This window comes from Chamaea fasciata, unplaced genomic scaffold, assembly GCF_029207755.1.
Source record: "Chamaea fasciata isolate MVZ Bird 193981 ecotype frontalis unplaced genomic scaffold, bChaFas1.0.hap1 SCAF_3, whole genome shotgun sequence".
Lineage (NCBI taxonomy): Eukaryota > Metazoa > Chordata > Aves > Passeriformes > Sylviidae > Chamaea > Chamaea fasciata.
The window spans coordinates 88,710,719-88,728,757 of NW_027094088.1; the positions used below are offsets into that span (position 1 = coordinate 88,710,719).

The window sequence follows — 18,039 nt, forward strand, 5'->3', positions numbered from 1 at the left end:
TTTATAGCTAACAAATAAAAATGTACATCAATATTCCACTACTCTTTTATTATATTGTTTATTTTTTCATTCTGTGTTTGTCCTAAAACTGTATTGTGTAATAAATAAAGATTTTCTACAATAAAAATAATAGTTTCTGCTGAACAAGTACAAGTAAGTATATTAGGATGAAATTAGCGGAAGAAAGCATGTATAGAGGGTTCAAACCTCTAGAATTCTGATAAATAGCTTGGTTGAAGAGATGTTACCTTAGGAGACATGAATTCTCATCCTTCATTAAAAGACATAGGCATGCTGATGTCATGGAGGAACTCAAGGAGCTACCACTCTAGTGTGAAATAAACCCTCTATGGCAATGACAAAGTAAAATGAAGCCATATCACAATGTATACAGAGAAAATAATTGTGAATTTTGAAAAAGCACTTCATAGCAACTGCTCTGCAGTTGGAGATAGGAGGTTTTTTCTGGCTGTTGAGTCCAAGCTCCTTGCTCATTTTTAATAACTTTGATATTGTAGATCATTGGTCCTAATATTCATTATGCTCAGCATGCTAAGGGTTTCTTGCCCTATTTTTTTCTGGCCTAGTCTCATTTAAATATTCAAATGTGGGAAATCAAGTGTTCCAATAATTCATAGTGACTGATTTGCAGATGTAAGAGACATAGGTCTTATTCTCATAATGACAGTGTTTGACTTCACATGGCTTGTGATTACAATGTCTTTATCAACACTAATTAACAAAGTCGTACTAACGTGCACCAATTTTTCATTTATATCATCAGAGTGTATACATTTGGTGCCTCCTAGAAAATATTATGGCAACATACAAAAGAAAACTTTCCTTGGTGTCTGGGTCTTAAAATCGTCATGGAATGAATAATAAAATCATAGAATGGTTTGGGTTTGAAGGGACCTTAAAGATCATGTAGTTTCAACCCATCTGCCATGGGTGAAGACGCCTTTCACTGGACCAGGTTGCTCAGAGCTCCATCCAGCCTGGCCTTGAACACTGTCGTGGATAGGGCAATCACAACTTCTCTGAGCAACCTATCCAGTTGCCTCACCACCCTCACAGTAAAAACTTTCTTCCTAATATTTAATCTAAACTTGCTCTCTTTCTGTTTTAAGCTATTTCCCCTTCTCCTGTCATTACATGCTCTTGTAAAAAAGTCCCTCTTCATCTTTCCTGTAAGTTTCCTTCAGATACTGAAAGGCTGCAATTAGTTCACCCTTCTCTTTTCCAGTCTGAACAGTCCCAATTCTTGCAGCTTTTCCTCATAGGAGAGGTGCTCCACACCTCTAATGATCTTGTTGGCCTCCTCTGGGCTGCCTCCAACAGATCCATGTCCTTCCCATGCTGGGGACCCCAGAGCTGGATGCAGCACTGCAGGTGGGGCCTCACCAGAGCAGAGTAGAGGGGCAGGATCATCTCTCTCACCCTGCTGGCCACTCTACTTTTGGTGCAGCCCAGGACACAGTTGGATTTCTGGGCTCTGAGTGCACAAGGCCAATTCATGCCCAGCCTCTCATTCACCAGCACTTCGAAGTCCTTCCCATCAGGGCTGCTCTCGATCTGCTCATCCCCCAGCCTGGATTGATACCAGGGATTGCCCTGACCCAGGTGCAGAACCATGCACTTGTTAAACTGCATGAGATTCCCCTGGGCCACTTCTCGAACTTGTCCACGTCCCTCTGGATGCCATCCTGTCCTCCAGATGTGTCAACAGCCCCTCTCAGCTTGGTGTCATCTGCAGACTTGCTGAGGGTGCACTCAGTCCCTTTGGCTCCGTCATTAATGAGGGTAATAAATAACACTGGTCCCTATACGGGCTCCTGAGGGACACCACTTGTCACCCATGTCCATCAGGACTCTGAGCCATTGACCACTACCCTCTGGATGTGACTTTCCAACCACTTTCTAATCCATCTTGCTATTAATTAGGCATCTTAGAGGCAATAAGGCACAGATTGTACCATTGTGGTGGAGGTTTTGTCATGTTTTGACAGAGCACCTGGCTGGCTGTGTAGCACATGCTGGGTGCTTCTACACTAGCAGGGGAGCAGGAGTGTTCTTTAGAAGCAGATTTACCAGTTATCTGCATTTATGTGTCTTCTTTCCACATCACTGAGTGGGGTTGAAGTACATAAATTTTAGTTTGAAACTAAAGCAAAAGATGGAATCCCAACTGTTTGTGAGATTTCACTTCCAGAGGCCCAAACTAGGGCCAGTCTGAAATGAAAAATACCTGTAGAAGCTGTATTGTAAATACCAGGTCCTCAGTGTCAGCTGTTTCCCTCTGCAGTTCATCCCTATTGGTGTGCACTGTGTGCTAATACTGATAGAGCACCTGCATCCTGATGTCACCAAGCTGTCCCTACTAACAACCTTGCTACATGTGCCATGATTCTGAGGAGTGTGTGGTGCTTCTGCATGACCGTCTTCATTTTGGGCTGATTGGGGCATCTGGTTTCTTGCTGAGCAAAAACTCAGAAATGCTGGGAACTCAGAAATGATCCTGAGTCTTTCTGTACAGCACTCTATTTTTTATGCCCCTGGAAACAGGAGGCATTGAAGATTTCTACTGCATTTGGACACAAGATACACCAAGTAATTGTCCTCCTTTAATCTTCCGTTTCATCCCTTCCTATACTTACTGATAGCAGCGTTCCTACTGTGGGACAGAATAAACTGACAAAAGCATTTTCTTGATTTTCTGCAAAATTTTATCAGTTCTTTTTCTGGAGTAATCACCTTAGCTGTATCTCAAGTGGCACTCATTCCCTCAGAGGAGATTGGTGATTTTCATAAGAGCACGATTTTGAAAGTTTGTGAGGAAGGGAGCACATTTGGAATTCAGCTACGATGACTAATATGGGGATGATACCAGAGCTACTGCTGTTTTGTCAAATCAGTGTTTTAATTAGACTATAATTCTTTAGAAAGTCCCATATTTAAACTCATCACATTCTTTTAACTGTCTGTGTATCCTAAAACTTTTGTACTCCAGTTATGCTACGAAAATGAAAAAAAAAATCTGTATGTAGCACAAGATTGGTTTTAATTTAGAGCAACTTATTGTGCTTTCTCTATTACTTCTGGATTATAAATCTTTTTCTATGACAGAATAAGTAAATCATGCAAAACTTTCCTATGCAATATTTCAAATGGTAATTTCACTGTCTTGCACCATGGGAACTTTAGAGTTGGAGAATCTAAGACAAAAGTCCTGTAATATTCATGTGCGTCTGTTTAATTCCAGATGGGGTATATCACTGCATGTTTCATGTTGCATGACCATAAAGTACTAGAAAATTAATTTTCACTGAAAATAAGTGAAAAATAGAACTCCTTCTACACTGTAATGTTAACACTCACTTCACAACAACACTGAAAAGAGTCTTACAGCTCCTGGCATTGCAGTTTCCCAAACTAGTTGTCAGTGTACTCTGATGCTGCTCCTTCCCTGTCTGTGGCAGGTGTTCACTACAAAAGTGGCTGAAGCCTTCTAAGAAATCATTTTCTCCTGTGGTCATTACTGCAAATCTCGCTGTCAGTACTTAACCTGCGTGGAGGGCTGGCAGAGGGGACTGCACAAGCACTTCTCATTTGCTCCAGTGCTGTCAGCTGGAGGATTTCTGTGATCCTCCAACAGCAGTTTAAGCCAGGGAAGCTCTAAACCCTAGAGCAGATTTGGCGCAGCCGCACAGTTTAAATTGTTAGCCCTCCTGAAGAGAAGGTACTGTCAAGCATAGGGGCAATAGTCTGGGGTTTTTTGAGGAGCTACAGCCATGTTCAGAAAGTAGACTATTAAACCACAAGGTTTTCTATTCATTTCTTGGTTTTAAGCTGTACATGTTTCATGCTGCAGGTCTAGTAAAATAAAGGTTACTTAGAATGGTGTAAGCTAGCTTAATTGTTTTGAGCCTGTGTTTTGAAAACATTTCCTGTCTTCTTAAAACTCCAGATTTCAAATAAGAAAGGTGCAATTTGTGATTCAAAAGTGTCACTTCAGCTTCTCTTCTCACGAGATAATAAAATGCATAGATGTCAAGTCAGAAAATCCTGTGTATTTTGCAAGCTTTGCACATAAGCAAAAAGAGACTGGAAGAGTGAAAAAAAGTGCAGGTTCTCCTTAAAAAACCCCAACAAAATATCTTCCTGCATTTTTGTCAAAAATAATATATACTTGTCCAATTATGGCAGAAGAAAAGTGCAGCAACCTTTCCTGTGTGTATTTCTGGGCTGAAATACTGGCTTTGTCAAATTTAGTTGAGCTTCAGCCATTAGCTTGTGTAGGACAAATTTTCCAACCAAATGCAAGTAGTATTTTGGCTCCATCCATCTTTCTCTAGAGGCTTACTAGAAATACAGCACAAATTGAATTGTCCAAAGAAAGGCGCTCTAATTTTAAGGGTTCTGATTTTAAAGCTATGTGTGATTTCTATTGGGTCTTCTGCTCAGCACATCTATATCACTTTTCTCTTACTGCTCAGGCAATTAATTACATCTCAGAACACCCCAGGGAGGGAAGTGTTCCTGTGTCATCCTTCCAGTGAGGAAGCCATACCACAAAATATCGAACAATTGTACAAGGTCACTGAGAAAACAAGGAGTAGAGCTAGTAATCCAAATTTCTGTGCAGTGTACTCTCTCCACAGTATGGAGCATGCAGTGAAAGAGATTTTTTTTTTTCTCACAGGAAAGAAAACTATTTTATTCTGAATCAAAATCAACTTTTGTTTTCTCAGGTTAAAAATTATGTGACCTTTTTACATTCTGATTCTCCAGTAAGGAAAAAAAAAAAAAGAACCAAAAAGCCCAATAAACAAACAAAAACAAAAAAACCCAAACAAACAAACAAAACACCAAAAATTCTGTATTTAAACAGATTAGAGCTGTGGAGTTTCCTAGCAGTTGATAAAAAAAAAAATCTTTAAAGACAGCCTCAACTAATGTATCAGTTATTTCTGTAATAAATACTGGAATCATTTCTATAGCTCACTGAACACAGTAAAGTAAATAAGAGTCCATCTGAATCATAAAAAGCAGTGCAAAAACATTTGCATGCAAATTCAATCAGGCATAAACCGAACCTAAAGGTGAGCTTCAAATACCAATTCTTAGGAGCACATAGCAGATTGATAGACGTATGCAGTGTTATTAAAAGGGCTGTGCCCATGTCTTCACATTCTTAACTATGACACTATCACACCCAAAGCAATACTTCAGCCCAAGCACTCTCAGATTCCCCACCTAGAAACTCTCTTAAATTTCCATCATGCTGCAATAACTTATACTTTTAGTTTCTGAAAGCAAAACATGAAATATTTCTCCTTAACTAAGAATGGCAAAGTTGCCCATAACACCAAATTCCTGAAAATCTGAACCCTCTGCCCTCAGTTATTAACCTGCTTGTGTGGATTTCTTTTTAACCATAGTCTTTGACACGTGATAGTACTGGAGACAGTCAGAAGTGAAAAGGACAGGGAATGAGTGTAGTCTGCTAGAGCAGAAAGACTGGATGGAAGTCTGGATGTCACTGAGGGAAGGGGAAGGTCAGACTCCACAGGGTTTCTCTTCACAGGAATGAGAAAAAAGGAATCAGCATTAGAACACAACAACCACTTACACTTTTCTTCAGCTCTCGGGCAGTCTCTCACAGTTCTCCCAATTACCTTTCTCTCTCCTAAGCTACATCTATTGCCTCCTCTTCACCTGAAATGCCTTTCTGTTTCCATTTCATTAACATGTCACTTTCTTAAGCTGAAATATGTCCAGGCTCTCTTTCCTTCCAGTTTTGGCACAGTCTTTCAGAGAAAGACCAGGCTCACTCACTGTTCTTCTGTTTTCACAGTGAAACTCAGCCTGGTAATCAAACTTTCAACCCTTCTGCTACCCAGCGAGCACTTAAATCTCTGTGTGACTGCTGAGGTAGTCTGTCGGACTCCAGCCTTTTAAGATTCTTCCCAAAGATAGAGATTCCGTTCTCCAGAGCTCCCTTTCCTCCCTTGTTGCTGAAAGAAAAAGGTTACCTTGGAGTTCTGGAAGGAAGACATGAAAGAGCAGTTTTCATGCCAAGGAACCCTTAATTACTAGCATGCATGTGTATTGTTGTTCATTAAAAACCCCTTTGGGAAAAAACACTAGCAATCTGATTTCTTTTTTGGTGTGGCTGCATCTAGTAATATACTGTCACAGTATGGTCCAGAGACTCTTGATAGTGCTGCTGCCTATCATCTTGCTTCCTCCATATAAATATCTAATCCTTTAGTGATGTATGAGTGGTAGACACCAGGGTTTTCCCAATTGAAGGCTGTAGCCCCAAAACTTCCACATCTGTTTTGGCTGTGGATTCTCTTGTTAATACAGTAGGGTCTATCATGCAATATCGAAAGGAACTATTAGCTCTCAGCTATCACGTCATGTTTCAGTGATGGCGTTTAAGATTGAAATCAAGCAAATAGGTCCACCGTGTTTCTGAAAAAAGAGCAGAAGAGGCTTGTGCCACAGCTTATGATTCAGTTTTTGTTCTGTATCAGAAGCTGGTACAGTCGCAGGAGCAATTTGTTTTAAGAGCAGTCAAGGAAAAGCAGTTTCCTCCAGTTCGTAATATAAAGTCATTTTTTACTGCATGAGTACTACCAAAAAGACTGTACATTTCACCTTTATATGACGGTGCTTCAATCTGGACAATGGTGAGGGGACTAAAAAGGAAAAAGAAATTGGCTTGTCTTTGTGTTGTACATTTACTGAAGATTTTTACTACTTCAGTCATTTTCATTTATATAAATGAAGCTTCTCTTTTCCTTATAAATCTTTCTTGTCCCCAAGGCCTCTCTGCAAATGCAGTAACACTTCAGCAAAGGGTAATTGAAGCTGGAAAAAATTTACAGCAAAATGCCATTTTTAAAAGGTCTAATGATACATACTGCAGAGGCAGAATTTTTAAATTCACTATACAGAAATTTATTCCCTAGAGGAATGAGAGACCTGAGGATTTAGAACTATATCATATTGGCTGCCACTTCTTCAACCCTCTAGGCAGTAGCTTTCCATTGTAAACTTTGGTTTCATGTGACCATAAAACCCCTGATGTTCAAAAAGAGAATATCCTGAAGAACTTGAAAAGAAAATAAATGGAGTGCACCAAAAAAATCACTGTAGGAGTGTTTCTTGTTCTATACCAAGATCAACTGCTACCAAATCTTTTCCAGAGATGCCCACTCCATACATGCTAGCCTGAACTCAGTTTAGCTCCGCAGCTGCTATTCCTCGCATACCTCAAGGCAATGAGATAATGAAGTGTAGTTGCAGAGAAGACATCTTGCAGAGAAGAAATAGCTTTCAGAATTTTAACAGGGTTTTTATGTTTTATATTCTCATTTCTCATAGTCACATATTTTTGCAAAAGGAATATTTGATACCTGGTTTAAGCATTTAGTATTTTTTGCCTCATGACAGCTATTTACGTTCTTCGTGGCCACAAAAGTCAGCAGTCATTACCAAAAACAAGATATCAGCAATGTTACACTGTGGCATGATATGATGCACTGCAGTTTGTGCATTTCTGTTTCAATCACTCTTAGCATGATCAGTAGAAGTCAGTGGAAGGCAAAACCAGAAATCATTTGATGACCCACTGGCTTATTTAGGAGATAATTCAGGTTTTGGGTTCAACTGCTGGACCAGGACTATAGGGAGTTTACTGATTGCACCTTTGGGAGGGTTAAATTCAAGAAATATCATGTCAGGGAGGAAGAAGAAGATTTGTAGAAGCATTGTAAAAACTGAAGTAGACTTATATTTTTTAGCTTATTCTTCCTGAGCATATTTGATTCACCAAATTTGAAAAAGGATTCTAAAGATACTGCAAAGTAAAATCTCCTCTTGCTTAATGTGGTAGCTTCACTTCTACACATTTTTCTTCCATTATTTTTTTCTTTTGGTCTCAAATAGAAGTTAAAAATCAAACATATCTTCCTTATCTTTTCATGATTCAACTCCTCATCTTGTTACCATGCCAACTGCATTGAATGCTATTCAAATTTCTGCTTTAACCTAAATAGTAGAAACTCAAAACATCAAATAAATTCTGAACTGGCAGACTAATGCAGTGATTTTTCCAGGGCTGACTGTACCGCCAACACAGTAGTTATTCATTCTCTGCTGAAGGTGAAGGAGTAAGGCTTTTTTAACTTCCTAAGATAGACAAGTTGCCTGTGTAGAGAAGTAGGTTAGTTTTCTGTATGATTTTTTGTGGGAGGATAAAGAAATGGATGATAACACCATCCTCAATTTGTTTTTCTAAAGCTTTCAGCCAGAACCCTCAAGAATTTTGACAGCCATTAGCAGTGGCATCCCTTTGTTCTTTGAGTTTTAGATATTTACAAAACTTGTTTTTCTCTTCTGTTTTTAGCACAAGAAGAATGGGCCACGACCCGTTCCAGCCTAAAGGCACCACCTCCAAGGTCAGCCAGAGGGGGTTACAGGGAACACCCCTATGGTAGATATTGAAGGTCCTCCTCATCTGTGACCTCATCTCAAAGACAATTAATAGCCTGTGGTCTCCACATAAACAGCAACAAGACAAGTAATAGTCCATTTCTTTTCTATCCTAGGGATTACTGCTCGTTATTATCCTATGTACTACTTGTATTTCCTATAACATTGGCGTGACATTGGCATTAGTATTATTTTATAACACGGACTTAAAAAAACAGACAAAAAACCTTTGGCAAGCATTGTCTATAAACTATTCAAAGATGATGTTCTGTTGGTTGTATTCATTGCTGTGTGTAACTAAAAAGCATGACACTGTTAACAGCTCTCTCTACATACTAGTTAAGGCTGAGTTTCTGTTTAGGGTTGCTGAAAGACTGTAATATGATTTTTTTTATTATTATTATTATTTCCGAGCCAGACAATAATCAAGCTCTAGATAAGATGTTTTAACCTGTCTTTTTAAATATATGTTAGTTTAGATTAAGATGCTCGATATTAAGTTTGTAAATTTAATTTTTAATGCTGTTTTAATGGGGTTGAAAACAAGCAGCTACTGTATGTATGTAGCTAACTGAAGTTGTTCAGTGTTTTAACCTGTATTTGTTAAAAAAAATCACTTAAAGTTCCATGTGTAAGCTTCTCTAAATAGGAAACCATAATTTTGTCAAATATGTTTGCCATAATTTGTCAATAAAGCTGAAACCTTTTGTAACAAACTAAATTTGGAATTACTTGTTTTCTAGCTTTAAATGCCTGCTTTATTTCTTTTTCAAGAGATGCCTAAAATGTTTTTTATATAAAAATTACAAAAATGAACCCAAGCCTGTTTTAAGATTTTTTGTGTAAGATTTTAAAAGTTGTATTAATAACTTCTGGTTGTTAAATAATATAAAAGTTAACAAACTAAACTGTTACATGAATCATGGTTAGTATCCACTAATGTATAACATGTTAATGGAAAAAAATGCTTTAGAACAATAAATGGATTTTAAACTATCCTTTAAGCTTGATCTTGCTAAACACAAACTCTGATTGACTTGTTTGTATTAGCATGTCTCTCGTGAGAATGTAATGGAGTTTAAAGAGGTAAGATTACCACTTACCACTGTTAGACTGTCTAAATGCTAGTTCTTCAACCTTTGAGTTTCCCCGCACATTAAATATCCCATTCAACATGTAAGCATTGCATAGATTCACCTATTTGTTTTCACTCAGAAGAGTGCGTTGACTGCATTTTTCGTAGTATATAACAATTTGTCTTGATAAACAAATCATCAGTGTCACTGCCCAGCTGTTGGTACTCAACTTCAAAAACTTTATTTGTAATTTTCAGTGCTAAATATCACCGCCCTTGAAGGCAGTTTAGAGGGCTGATATTTCTTTTGAGACTATCAGACTTGATGGCTGATGATTATTAAGGAAATATGTCGCAGGACTCAAAGGATGACTAAACGTTAAACAGGTAACACTAATAGTAACTCTGTAATTTTGAGTATGCAACAGTAATGTAAAATATTCTCAGTTATTAAGTTACTGATAGTTAAAAAAGTAAACCTACCAAAAGATAACAAATAGGTATATAGGCTATTAAAACAAATAATTAACATTAACTAGTGACAACAAAATTATTCTACAATATATAACCCTCAAGGTAATAAACAGAACTAAAATTAACAATAATAGTAATGCAACTCTTGCTAACAACAAATATATAACCTAAATTTTGATGAAGAAAAAAAAAAAAAAAAAAAAAAACAGAAGACTTGATGGTAGGGATGCCAAAACTGTTAATCCTTTCAATGCAGTCTTTTTGTTTACAGTGGCTTTTTGTCAATGTGATTGGTTTACTTTTTTGATGCAACTAAAGTACAGGCCAATTGCTGTTCAGTTTGTGAACAAAATCTCTTGCAGCTGGAGTTGCATGCTAGCTCTTTTTGAATAGTTTATGATGAGTATGTTTTGTCCTTTGAAGTGTTAAAGTGAATTTAGTAGGCTACATGATGGTTACATTGAGTTTATTCTGTCTCACTGTTTCAGGGGCTCACAGGCACTGGACAGCTAAGCAGCAGATCTGCTGGGAAGTGGTCAGGTAAGCTCTGCTGCATCTCAGGAGGTTTTCCTATTTCCTGTTTTATCTCTGCATTTGTTTTTACTAACACATGAAAACATATTCAGCTACAGCTTTAAAATAAATGTCTTTCCAGCCATGTTTCTCTGCGTATCAGCATAGTGATTATGGTATAATGGCAATCAAAATATTTATGTATGTTTTATGATACTCTTCATTTCAATAAAAGAAGTCTTGTCATCTAGCCTTCTAATGGTAAATATTGAGATGGTGTACTTTATCACTGCTCTCACTAAAATCATGAGCTTCTGTTTATTAAAAGCATTCCTTTTTGGCTAGTCACAAAGCAAAGAAAAATGCAATGCTAGCTTGTGTTTGCTTCTGAAAACATTTAACATTTCTTCGTATAAAAATGTATCTGTATAAAGACAGGAAGTTTGTTGTTTATTCTTATGCTTGGTAGGTTTTTCTTTTTTTATGCTCTAGAATGGCAGGGACATTTAGGTATTACTATGCAGTGGCATGGATGGAGGCATTACTTATATTTCTCTGTTAAATATATTTAAACATAAAGGTGTATCTTGGATGACCTTCTTAAACAGACTTCAGGTTATATGTGAGATTTTTGACTGAAAACAAATGTCATTGCTGGAAGAAAAAAAATCAGCTCAGTTACAACTTCGTCCATGGACTCAGAAGTGTGAACCTAATCACAGTATAAAAAGTACAAATTCTTGTCATCGTTCTTTACTAAATAAGATTACACAAATACACAATCCTAGACACATTTATTATTCTGGCATCTTTTCCCATGACTGTGGTCTGGATGATGTAATATTTTCCAGGTATATTGGTATTCAACAGTCACTTAGAAACCACAAGTTGTGTTGTGTAACAAGATATAAAGGGTTTAATTTTCCTCTTCAAAGAGTTTCCTCATGATCTTTATAAATTGGTTTACTGATGTGCTACAACCACCCTACCAACCCAAGTGATATAGTATGGCATTAATGTTTGTCTGAGTATTACAGTCACATCAGTGCGAGTGTACCACTGTAGGAAAATCTTCCATCCAGCCACCTTGCATGTAGTTACACTAATTTTCTTCGGTCAGTACATGTTTCTACAGAGAAGAAAAACACTTTCCTTTGCTATAAATAGTTTCACACTGATATAACTGTGATTATAGACTATGTATTATATATTATACCAAATAAGTATTCCAGGAAATGCTCATATGCCTTACTAAAATGGTTAATAACACAAAGCTGTGAGCAAGTCATACCTGATGTGAGGTCCAGGGCAAAGCAGATAAAATTAATTTCTCACTTGTGCATCACATTTTTTACGTGAGGGTAACTACTGTGAACTCCTTGAGGATGGACTTCAATAAATATAGATTTATATTAGAGCAGTGTCCTTTAATACTCCTGTCTCCAAGTCTACTTTGCAGTCATTAGTTGTGTAAATTTTTAAAAATGGAAGGAAAAGTCAGTAAAATGATGCACTGTGAAATATTCTTACATAAGAATTATTTCGAAAAAGTAGGTTAAAGTCAGTGCAAGCAAGCAACTGTTTATGCAGACATTTTTTCTATTGATTTTCAGGAAAATAGTATGAAAAATTACCCAGGCCTGCATGTGCTGTTGAGTGCTAATTAAAAGTATATTTCACTACTGTTTCTGAAGGAGCCTTGCAGTTAACCCTTTATGTCTTAGGAAAAACATAATCCACTTTATTAATTTTTGAGAGAGTAACAAGAGAGTCTGGTAATTCTAATTAACACCTGTGTTCAGATCTTCCATGAAAAGCTGGGACATATTCCACACATCCACCATCAGGTCAACCACAATTCTGAGGTCCTGAAAACTTATGTGCACCACCAGAAAACATGTAATTTTACTCATGCTACAGATCACTCCAAGACACTTGTCACCAACAAAACATTTTATTTGGCTTAATTCGCTTATAATTAGTTTTGTTTGTAATACAAAGAAAAAGCAATATAAAATATCAAAATAAATAAGTGAAAACACTGGGAAAGAGAAGTTTAAAAGGCAAAATTTCTGTTCAAATATTTCTAAGATTTTTCTTTGTTTGTCTGGGTTGACCTCATATGTAGAATAATACGATCTTTAGAAGAAAGTAGTGCTAAATAGTTTTTTATTACTTTTTAGTAGTTAAATCAGCAAATTTTATTTTGTTTAGCATCCTTTTTGCATGTATTCAAGAGCCATTCTAACTGAAAAAATTAGGTATTTCCAGAGCAGCAACTTTTATTAGAAAATGAAATAGCACCATGTAACTCCTTACCTTGCAGTGTTTTAACAAAGATCTTAAACCTTCATATTAATGAATTAAGAACTCAGGAAACACAGTATATCTGACCTCACCACAGAGGATATTGGCAATGTTTTTGTAGCTCAAGAAGGTCCAAAACCTCCATTCAGAGTGACAGAGCTACAGCCACAGAGCCATCACAAAGTGATCTCTATCCCCTTACTCCACGCCCCTCCCATAGCCCAGCCACAATTACTCCATTTTATTTAGATATGTGCTGATTTCCAAACTGCCTGATACTGATGTTAATGATGGGGAGTGAGGGCATGAGGAACAAATCACTGTGTCTGTGGTAGCTCTGAGGAAATGGTTGTGCAGACCTTGTGAGTGGGCATGGCAGAATGGAAGGGCCTTTGTCTCTCTATTGCCAGGGAACTGCCAAACCACAGCCATGACGGAGGTACTGAGCTGCATATCAGGAACTCAGTAAAGCAACCAAGCAACCATCAGGATAGTAAACACATATGAGTGCATCAGCTGAAAGGCTTATTATTTTATCATGATAATGTAGGTTTATGGTAGTCCTTGTGATATATCATCCAGGATTATTATCTGAAGGTTGAAGTCAAGAACAAGTAGCCAATGCATTGTGTTCAAATAAAAACCAATTTGGTCTACATTAGTGATGTATTTCCTTCATGTTTGACAGTAGGAGTCTTGTTTTGTGAACTGTCTTTCTCAGAAGTCCAAGGTTTTGCAAGAGTCAAATATTGCAACTAAAAATTTATAAATGGAGGTAAAGGAGAATCATCAAATTAGCTAAACATTGGAGAGAAAAAGTCTTTGATAGTGGGTGAAAGAAGTCTGGATTTTTAGGGATCAGGAGGACAGAGTTCATTTCTAGATGCATTATTTTCAAGGTAGGATTTAAAAAATACCATTTCACTAAGAGATTAGAAAGTTTTTACACAAAAAGAAAGGCTATAATTGGAAAGGTTAGCTGTAGTTAATGTCCAAAGAATAAAGATCATATTTGTTATTATTTCATGTCATCCTCTGTTGTCAACAGATCAATCAAAGTACTAAAAGAACCCAAATTAACAAGTAAAATCACAGGAAAAACTGAAAAATATTGGAATACTGAACAATATTTGAATACTGAACAGAAAAGTAATGCTGATGTCTTCTGGAGCTTTTTGTCCTCCATTTAAAACATAGGTGCACTCTGTGACCTCTGTCAGTTATTAAAACCCAAGAGTTATAAGAAAAAGTGTCACGTGATACCAGTTTTACTGTACTGGTCTGCTGAGATAGAACAGGCACACAGGTAACTTTCTCAACCAGTTATGACTTCAGAGATGATCACCATCAGCCACTCTGTTGTTAGCTAATTAAATTTTTCTAGTCATTACTGTTTATCATTGGAACCTAAGAGAAAGCTTTGAAATCATTAAGCCTTTCCTTTTCTTCAATTGGTTTTGCTCCTGGTCCTGTCAGTCAGATGCTAACATTCATTTGAAACATTAAGGAAAATGATTCTTACTGAAATATTTGCTGGTCTGCATAGCTGTGAGACAATTTATGAGCTTTGCTCATGAGAATGCTGGTATCTTTTAGTGGACACATACTGTATACAGTATTTATGTTCTGAAACCCTGGAGTCTGAAGATGAACTGTGCCTGCCACTATGAGTAAAGGAAAGATTTTCTGTCCTTTCACAGTCTTTGGTTGACTAAGTTATTTGTATTGCATCTTGGCAGAACATGTTGAAATATATCTCTAAATTATGCATATCTGGAACAATTAGTTCTCAAAGAGAAGCAATTTTTGTCAACTTAAGCATAAGAAATGCGGATTTCTAAACTGCTACTTAAAACATGTCACTGTTTTAAAGGTTTGTTTTTCTTTTATAAATTCTTTTAAAAGGCTGTGTTGGGTAGTTTTTGAAAGATATAAATGCCACCTTTCCTAAAATAATTGACTTAATTTTGAAGCCTAGTATGCTTTACCAGAGAATAACAAGATTTGTTGAAAACGCAATTGCATATTTCAAATATGTAAATCAGAAGGAAGGTTTATTGGAAGAAGATCACACCCATGCTGTAATGGGATAGGTCATCATTCACATATTAAAAAAAAAAATATGAAGGAAAAAGATGTGCAGTTGTTAACCTAGATCCTGCATGTACCCTAAGAATTTTTCAAGATGCTACATGGAAACAATCAGGACTTTCTAGTATCTTTTCACAACATTTGGGTGTACAAGGTGGAAAATAGAAATGCTTCAGTGCCCTGATAAGAGTAGAATTAATTTTGAAAACAATGTGTCTTGTTTATTTCTGTTGCTGCTATACCTCATTGATTTAATGGAGGTAGAGTTTCTTGTTATACAGTATTATTATAGTGTGAGAATAGCTGCTTCTATCTTGTTTGGCACTGTTGTTGCCATGCTTGATGATTAGCTGGTGATGGATGGCTTACTCACAGGAAAGCAGTGGATACTTTTGTTAGGTGCCCTTGCATGACAAGACCTTCACACTGTCTTAGCACCCACAAGTCAGAGGTACAAACTGCTGAGCTGCTCATCTGTGACTCAGCATTCTGGGTGGGCTTGCTTCCTTTACTTCTGCACAGTACACATTACTAAGTGTGCAGATATCTTGTATCATGATTTACTGTATTCACTTTAAGCTCCATATTCATTGCCCAGCTGATAATTCATTACATTTCTTCCCGAAGTTTATAACAATCCTGTACAACCAGTGGCAAAATTCAGTGAAAAGGTCTTGCCAATGCAGCTTCTTTCTTTTCCCTTGCTTTTTTCCCCTTTTTTTTCACTTCTTCCCAGAAAAACATAATGTTTCATATATCTGCTTTAGCTGAAAAGATAATCAAGGACACTGCCATTCAAATGATATGCTGCTATTCGCTAATAATACGGGGATTTATTGTGGCATTCTCTGAGTATTTAAAACTGAGAGGGTTCTTTTTATTATTCTGGATGGTATGTTGAGTATTTAATTCCTTTTTAATATCTGTTTCAGAATTCATGACATAAAGATACAAACAGCTGACAGGAATGTTGTATTACATTGAATTCCTGTTAAGCAAAGTAGCTTTTTGACGGAGAATTTAATCCTGCAGATTTTACTCAGGTTTCATATTCTAAAAAATCCATGCTGATATCAAGGACTGAAAAGGGAATATGAAATTCAGATCTGTAGTCAGATTTATAATTAAATTAAATTCAAACAGATCACTTAGCTGTTAAGGACTGGATTGCATCATTCCAGCCCATGTCCTATTTAGCAGCAGTGTGAAATAACTTTGATCCAGGAAGAGTACTTCAGGTACAGTACCATATCAAGATTTTACTTTTCATGTCATCATAACCAATTTTCACACATGCAAGAAAAATACTTAGTTGAAGGTACTTGCTTGGCACTGTTGCTCACTCAAATCTCAACTTGGCATTCAAGTTCATCCATTCATGGTAGTCACCACTTTACTTTCATGAGAACGATCACATTTCTGAAGGAGGCACAACACTATTTTTTGTATCACTGAACTTGTTTGCAGATCTAAGGCAAAAACGGGTTGCCCATTAGACTGTGAAGGCATGTGGGATATGTGCTTCAGGGAACCTAGTGCTCATTTGAGAGAGTTATGGGGACCCCAATAATGCTGTGTAGTCCTTAAAAGCTGAAATAGCACCTACAGAGCTTAAGAGAAAATTGCTGCACTGAACTCAAAATGATTACTAAAGGCAGCAGGTATTTTAATCTCTGCCTTATAATGGAGAGTTAGAAAAACAGTGAAGCTGCATGATTTGGCTAAGGTCACTCAGCAGGTCGGAGTGATGTAATAAAGTGCAATTAGCAAAGCAGGAGGTGAGGGTAAGAAGCTGCATCAGGAAATGAAACACGGGATGCATTCTGAGCTGGGATTTGTTTTGAGAACTGAACTCCCTTGTCCATGGTGCAGTTGTACTGTCATCAGTTGGTGCCTGCTGGACTTTACCAGGCAATTGGATGAAGCCACAGCAGAATGTGTGTGTATAGGGACCCTACCTCCATGTGCCTGATTTACACTGAAGAAGCCTGTTATTCTGTTCATCCATTTCTTTTAAAACCCTATTTTTCTATAGCTGCATCACCTATTGATATGATAAGTTTCTCATGCTGTAACTCTTTGATGAGCAAGGAAGACATCTTGAAACACTGATAAGGGTCTGAGACACCTGGTAATACCCAATGTCCTCCCCATAGCACTGAGCACAGTTGGACTGGACCCTAAAAACCTACATAGTCTTAAACTTTATAGTGCTGACAGTTCTAGAAATAACAGAAGTTGTATTTTAGACCAATTTTGGGATAATTTCAGATTCAGAGTAGTTGGTTTGGATTTTTCTCCTTTGGAGTCTGCTTAGCTAAGCATTAATAAATTAATGAAAATTAATGAAATTAATAAATTAATGAAAATAAGGCAACTGATTTTGTAATATATAGTCAACCAAAAATAACCCTAAGAATATTTTTACGGATCTAGAAAGCAGATAATTTTTTAGTATAAAAACACTTTATACCAGATTCTTCATCTGGACTTATTTCAATGAATCGTTCTCATTCATAACTCCCACAGATAAAATCCAGAACAAGCTATAAAGTATAATTTGCCATGCCTCCATTTCTCCCATTTTTCTTGCAAATATACTTTTGGCAGGGCTGGCCATATTTTCTACCTGTAAATGCAACTGTGTCCACTTCAAAATAAATTTTGCAATATATGTACCTGCTCAACCCAAGGATTTTGGTCAAAATGCTAAACAGTTCAGAAAAATAAAAAATCATTTTTCTGTCAGATCCAGAAAAAGATATTTGGGGTTCATGGTTAAGGGGTCAGGAGAAATATGTAGAACAAGCAAAAGCTCTGTCTGTATTATCAAATTACACAACATCAGAATGATCCCATCTCAGATTTATTTTCCCAGTGCTTGTATTTTTAATTGCAGTCTTGCCTATTGTACAAGTCGGTGGAAATGTGTAAGGGTTGTGTGCCCAAATAGGCTCTTAGCCACAGAATCACTGGCAGACATTCCCAGTGATTTGGAGGGTGTTTAATAGCAAACAGCTGAGTTTGGCTAAAACAGAAGAATGGATTATATTGTTCTTCAACATCTCTATCAG

At 37.0% G+C, this 18,039-nt stretch overlaps 1 protein-coding gene across 7 annotated transcripts in view; it reads left to right on the top strand.

Annotated features, from left to right (window-relative positions):
• KHDRBS2 (KH RNA binding domain containing, signal transduction associated 2) overlaps nt 1-18,039 on the top strand; it is a 350,066-nt gene that overhangs the window by 307,781 nt on the left and 24,246 nt on the right. For 5 of the 7 annotated variants that reach the window (XR_010720108.1, XR_010720110.1, XR_010720109.1 and 2 more), the window contains 2 exons: nt 8,420-9,967; nt 10,543-10,594. Coding sequence is in view for 1 of the 7 variants with exons in the window: in XM_066179734.1 (XP_066035831.1) it covers nt 8,420-8,517 (98 nt within the window). In the remaining 6 variants the exon portion in view is untranslated. The other 2 variants (XR_010720111.1, XM_066179734.1) reach the window with 2 other exon arrangements.